We start from the raw sequence: 4,964 nt of genomic DNA on the forward strand, positions 1-4,964 counted from the left end.
CCACCCGTCTCGGCCTCCCAAAGTGCTGGGATTACAGGTTTGAGCCACCGCGCCCGGCCTGTTTTATATTTTTAAGGCATCACTCTGGCTGCATTGTTGAGAATATTCTGTTGGGGGTAGAGGATCTCAGCTATATTCAGTGATGTTTTTCTTCCTTTGAAATTTTGGAATTTCTGTAATGGATTTTAAAAATAACTTTCTGATTTTCCTTTTCTGTCTTTTGTTTGTTTTAAATAATTACTTTTCCTATGTAATTTCTTAATTTGTCATGTCCTCAGTGTCCCATTTTCTAGGGGTGTTCTCGTTGTGGTTTTAACTACTACCTATGTGCTGGTGACTTTAGCTCACATTAGACTTTTAGTGGGTAATATTTTAAATTCTGTGTGACGAGAACAGTGTTCATCTTGGAGGTTTTGAGTAAAACTTGAGATAATTTTATTGTACAGACCTATGACAGTGGTAGAACAATGTCTAGCTACCCATTTGATCAGTTTAAACCTGCATTTATAATCTTTGTATAAAGTTATATTTATTGTCTGGAATTTGTATTTATTGAATTTATTGTATTTATTATTTTGTTTTTGTTTTTGTTTTGTTTTTGAGACGGACTCGCTCTGTTGCCCAGGCTGGAGTGCAGTGGCGCGATCTCGGCTCACGATCTCGGCTCACGGCAGGCTCCATCTCCGGGATGGACACCAGTCTCCTGCCTTGGCCTCCTGAGTAGCTGGGACTACAGGTGCCCGCCACCATGCCTGGCTAAGTTTTTTGTATTTTTAGTAGAGACAGGGTTTCACCGTGTTAGCCAGGATGGTCTCCATCTCCTGACCTCGTGATCCACCTGCCTTTGGCCTCCCAAAGTGCTGGGATTACAGGCGTGAGCCACCGTGCCCGGCCTATTGTGTTTATTTTTAAGGTAGCAATGTAGTCGTAAGGTACCTGTTATGTTAATAGATGTTTGCCTCTATGCTACATTAAAGGGAGGTGCTGCCATTTTGTATAGACAAGTGAGATCCTAATCGACCAGTAGATTTCTCATGACCTAATGAAACTCATGTAGGAGAATAATTTAGTGTTTAATGTTTACCTGTTTATTTTTGTCTGATAGTTATTACTATTCTGTTGTTTTTAAAAGCTTGATCATTTTTCCTACAATGGGGCATACGCATTCCCCAAAATTACCACACTGCAAAATTGTGCAATAAAAACAATAGGGTGTGTGGAGAAAATGGGGTTAGAGGAACAACACTCAAAAACTTTATCCGTGGCACATAAAAGATAGGAATAAATGAAAAATGATAGCACAGCTTTGCATGTGAAATGGGGGAAAAAAGTGTGAAATATTAAAGTAAACATGTCAGCATTCCATAAAATAGACCTGAAGTATACCTGTGGAAGTGGAATGTTTGCTACTTATGAGTTATTATGAAGTAAAACAAGGAGTGTTACCTGAAATCAGACAGTAAATTGTAGTACCAGATGTGGATGGATGTGACTTATAACACACACAATGAACTTGGGTATTTGATAGATGTTTGAAGTGTATGTTTGTGTATTCCTACATGGCTCAGATCACTTGGGTGCAGTTTTCTGCAATCTTAGTGTTTCTCTGAGACAAATCACACATATAAATTTGTGTTATGCTCAAATTCTTTTCTTTTGTTTTTTCTTTTTTTTTTTTTTGAGACAGAGTCTTAACTCTGTTGCCCAGGATGGAGTGCAGTGGTACAATCTCAGGTCACTGCAACCTCCACCTCTCAGCTCCAAGCGATTCTCCTCTCTCAGCCTCCCTAGTAGCTGGAACTACAGGCACGCACCACCATGCCTGGCTAATTTTTTGTATTTTCAGCAGAGACGGAGTTTTGCCATGTTGCCCGGGCTGGTCTCGAAATCCTGACCTCATGTGATTCACCTGCCTCGGCCACCCAAAGCACTGGGATTACAGGCATGAGCCACTGCACCTGGTTGCTCAAATTATTTTCTACTGTATCAATCATGTTGCAACAAGTTCACATTTATAGACTAAGCCTTTCAACAGAACTCATTTGTCTTGAAATTTGGTCTTTGCCTTCTATTTACATTGATTGAGGTGCTTGATTAGTCATTTCTCTATTTATTGAATAAGTTGCATATTCTTTGGTTCACTTGAGCAGTCAAATTAGGATGTTTGGAACATTGACAGGTGTGGTGTTATGGTAAAAACACTAGGCTTGAAGTTAAGATCTAATTTAATCCTAGCTTTGCAACTTCAGTTTTGTCATCTTAAGGAAAGATTTCTGAATTTTTAACATAATCTGTTTTAGCTACAAAAGTATCTCAACAGGATTGTAGATATTCTGTAACTTTATTATGTGATGTTTAAAGCTGTTGTAGATTACATAATATATAAATAAGGTTTCGTACATTGTTTCATCAGTCATCTGGGCCCAAGGCTAGATGTTTAGAAAAAAATGTATGGATAGACTTAATTTTATTGATACTTAAGCTGCCTCTACCGATGCTTTTCTAGGTAAATAAAAGACCAATTCTCTAATGCACAAATGTAGACATTGAATTTATTTCAGTTTAGAGGACTGGATTAATTTAGTCATCATTATATTCTATCAGTGTGGATAATCCAGTTGGTAATTAAGTGTTGCTGCTTGTTTCTATGCTTTATAAATTCTGTTCTTATTTGAAATGACTGTTTGTAGTTCAGAAGTCATTTTATTGAAAGTGTGGTTTTATTTTAATATTTTGAATCATTTTGCCTTATAACTTTCAGGAATGAGGCTGATAAGAAGTTTGTTCAGATTTTCGTTCTCTTTAATGGTGTTTTCCTTTGGTTGAGAGATTGAGAAAATGAGACCCTTTAATGATATCTTTAAAATAATTACCAGATATTATATAGGATTATTTTATTTTAGATTGTGGCTATCTTTTGGAGTATTCAAAAAATGTTATTTTATTTTAAAGGATTACAAGATAAAGAACAAAATTTAACAAGAAGAATTAGTACCTCAGATATTCTGTCTGAAAAGGTAAGATGCTGCTTTGTAAGACTGTATCATCTCTGTATGACCCATTTTCACATTGCTTTATTTTGTTCTTTTGTAAGGGAAATTGTCTTACTTTCACTCATTTTCTTTCATCATTCCTATAACTCCATTTGGACATAAGCCTTAAAGATAAGAAATTCTGTAGTGACATCTTGGAGTCTCTTTTCCCTGGGTTCTGCAAATTATGTTTAATTAAATGTTATATATATTCATACAGGATCTTTTTTTATCATTTGTTTTTTTGAAACCTGTAATTTTGATCCAGATATTTTCTTCATTTTTTGTGGATTATCCTGTGTAGGTAAGCTTTTGGAGTTAGGTAGACCTTCACCTGGTATCAAATTCTATTTCCACTTCTTGTTAGCTGAGTGACCTTGTATAAACTGTTTAGCCTTTGCTTGCTTCTATATTCTTTTCTACAAAATGAACTTAACGTCTTCTGTTATCTGTGTTGTTGTGAGGCTTCAGTATAATGAAATACAGAAGCATCAAGCACTGTGTTTGACATGTAACAGGCACTCAATAACCCAAGCCTTTTCAGTTTGTTGAATTAGAGATCTGAAATATCTGTAGTTTTTTTCTTTTGAGATTTCAGTTTGTTTTTCTGTATAAATTGAAATGATTTAAATGGTCTAGGAGCTTTAGGAAAAAGATGGCCCTGAATTTAGAAATCATACTATAACGTACACATACACATTTTTAATACCCTCACAGTTACCCTGTGAATCAAGTTGACATTATGTACATTCATAGATGAAGTAAGAGTCCTGTGAGTAGATTAAGTGACTTCCCTAAAGTTATATAGGAATTAAGTGTCAGAGCAAGTAATTTAATGAGCTTGTCTGACTAATGGGAACTAACGAGCTTAGCTCTGTGCTCTTGCTGTTCAGGTAGCTACCTCACGTATCATATAGATGGGGGACAGAATCAGTGGTTTCTTTCATGCCAAAGGGAGTAGTTGCAAAAAATAATCAAAAGTCTCACTGGGCGTGGTGACTTATGCCTGTAATCCCAGCACTCTGGAAGGCTGAGGTGGATTGATCACTTTAGCTCAGGAGTTTGAGACCAGCCTGGGCAACATAGTGAGATCCCAACTTGAAAAATTAAATAATTTAAAACAAAAGAAAACAAAAAGACTTTGTCTCAGTGGAACAGTGAGGATAGCTTTATTTTAGTTAAACTCTCTACAGAGAGTACTGTTTAATAGAATTTTCTACAATAATGGAAATGTTTTATAGCTGTATTCTTCAGTATGGTAGCTGTTAGCTACACGTGGCTATGAAGAACTTGAAAAGTGGTTAGTGTGGCTTAGGTCCAAATTTTTAATTTCAGTTTTGGTAATTTAAATTCAGATAGCCACATGTGACTCATTGCTGCCATATTGAACAGCACAGCTCTAGAATTTCAGTACTAGGCAATAGAATTTGATAACAGTTAAGTGACTGAGAACTTAAAAAAGAATCATGATAATTTTAAAATTATTGCTTACATGTAGTTATCAACAGTGGAAAGGGTAACTGTATTCTGGTTTGGTTAAATTGAAGTACTGAAGTGTATGACAGTAGTTTAGGGCTTATAGTAGTTCATATTCAGGTGAAATCATTAGTTAGTATCCACTGTTTTCTTTATGTTTAACAATAGAAATAATTTAATTGGATTTTAGGACAAAATATAATTACGATTTACCTATAAGAAAAAGTTATTAGATAAGTAGGCCTTCATCTTTTGGAATCTTTTTTGACTCTTCCTTTCCCTTCTATGCACATACATAAAGAAAAAAACAGAGTTTGTGTTTAACTTCAAGGGTGGGGAAGACAAAGCTATCCTCCCACCCCTTATTAAAATCAATGGACTCTAATTATGAGCCTCTTCGGAGCCTCCCATTTTTCAGTTCTATTTTTGCTATTATGTGGAGAATATTTCGAAAGT

The 4,964-nt window shown here is 35.6% G+C and overlaps 1 protein-coding gene across 1 annotated transcript in view; it reads left to right on the forward strand.

Annotated features, from left to right (window-relative positions):
- The window catches only part of ZFC3H1 (zinc finger, C3H1-type containing), a 63,218-nt gene that overhangs the window by 20,776 nt on the left and 37,478 nt on the right, over positions 1-4,964 (forward strand). Inside the window, exon 3 of the mRNA XM_011978509.1 lies at positions 2,953-3,017. Within this exon, the coding sequence (XP_011833899.1) occupies positions 2,953-3,017 (65 nt within the window). The remainder of the gene's footprint in view (positions 1-2,952; positions 3,018-4,964) is intronic.

Source organism: Mandrillus leucophaeus, unplaced genomic scaffold (assembly GCF_000951045.1).
Source record: "Mandrillus leucophaeus isolate KB7577 unplaced genomic scaffold, Mleu.le_1.0 Scaffold196, whole genome shotgun sequence".
Taxonomy (NCBI): Eukaryota; Metazoa; Chordata; class Mammalia; order Primates; family Cercopithecidae; genus Mandrillus; species Mandrillus leucophaeus.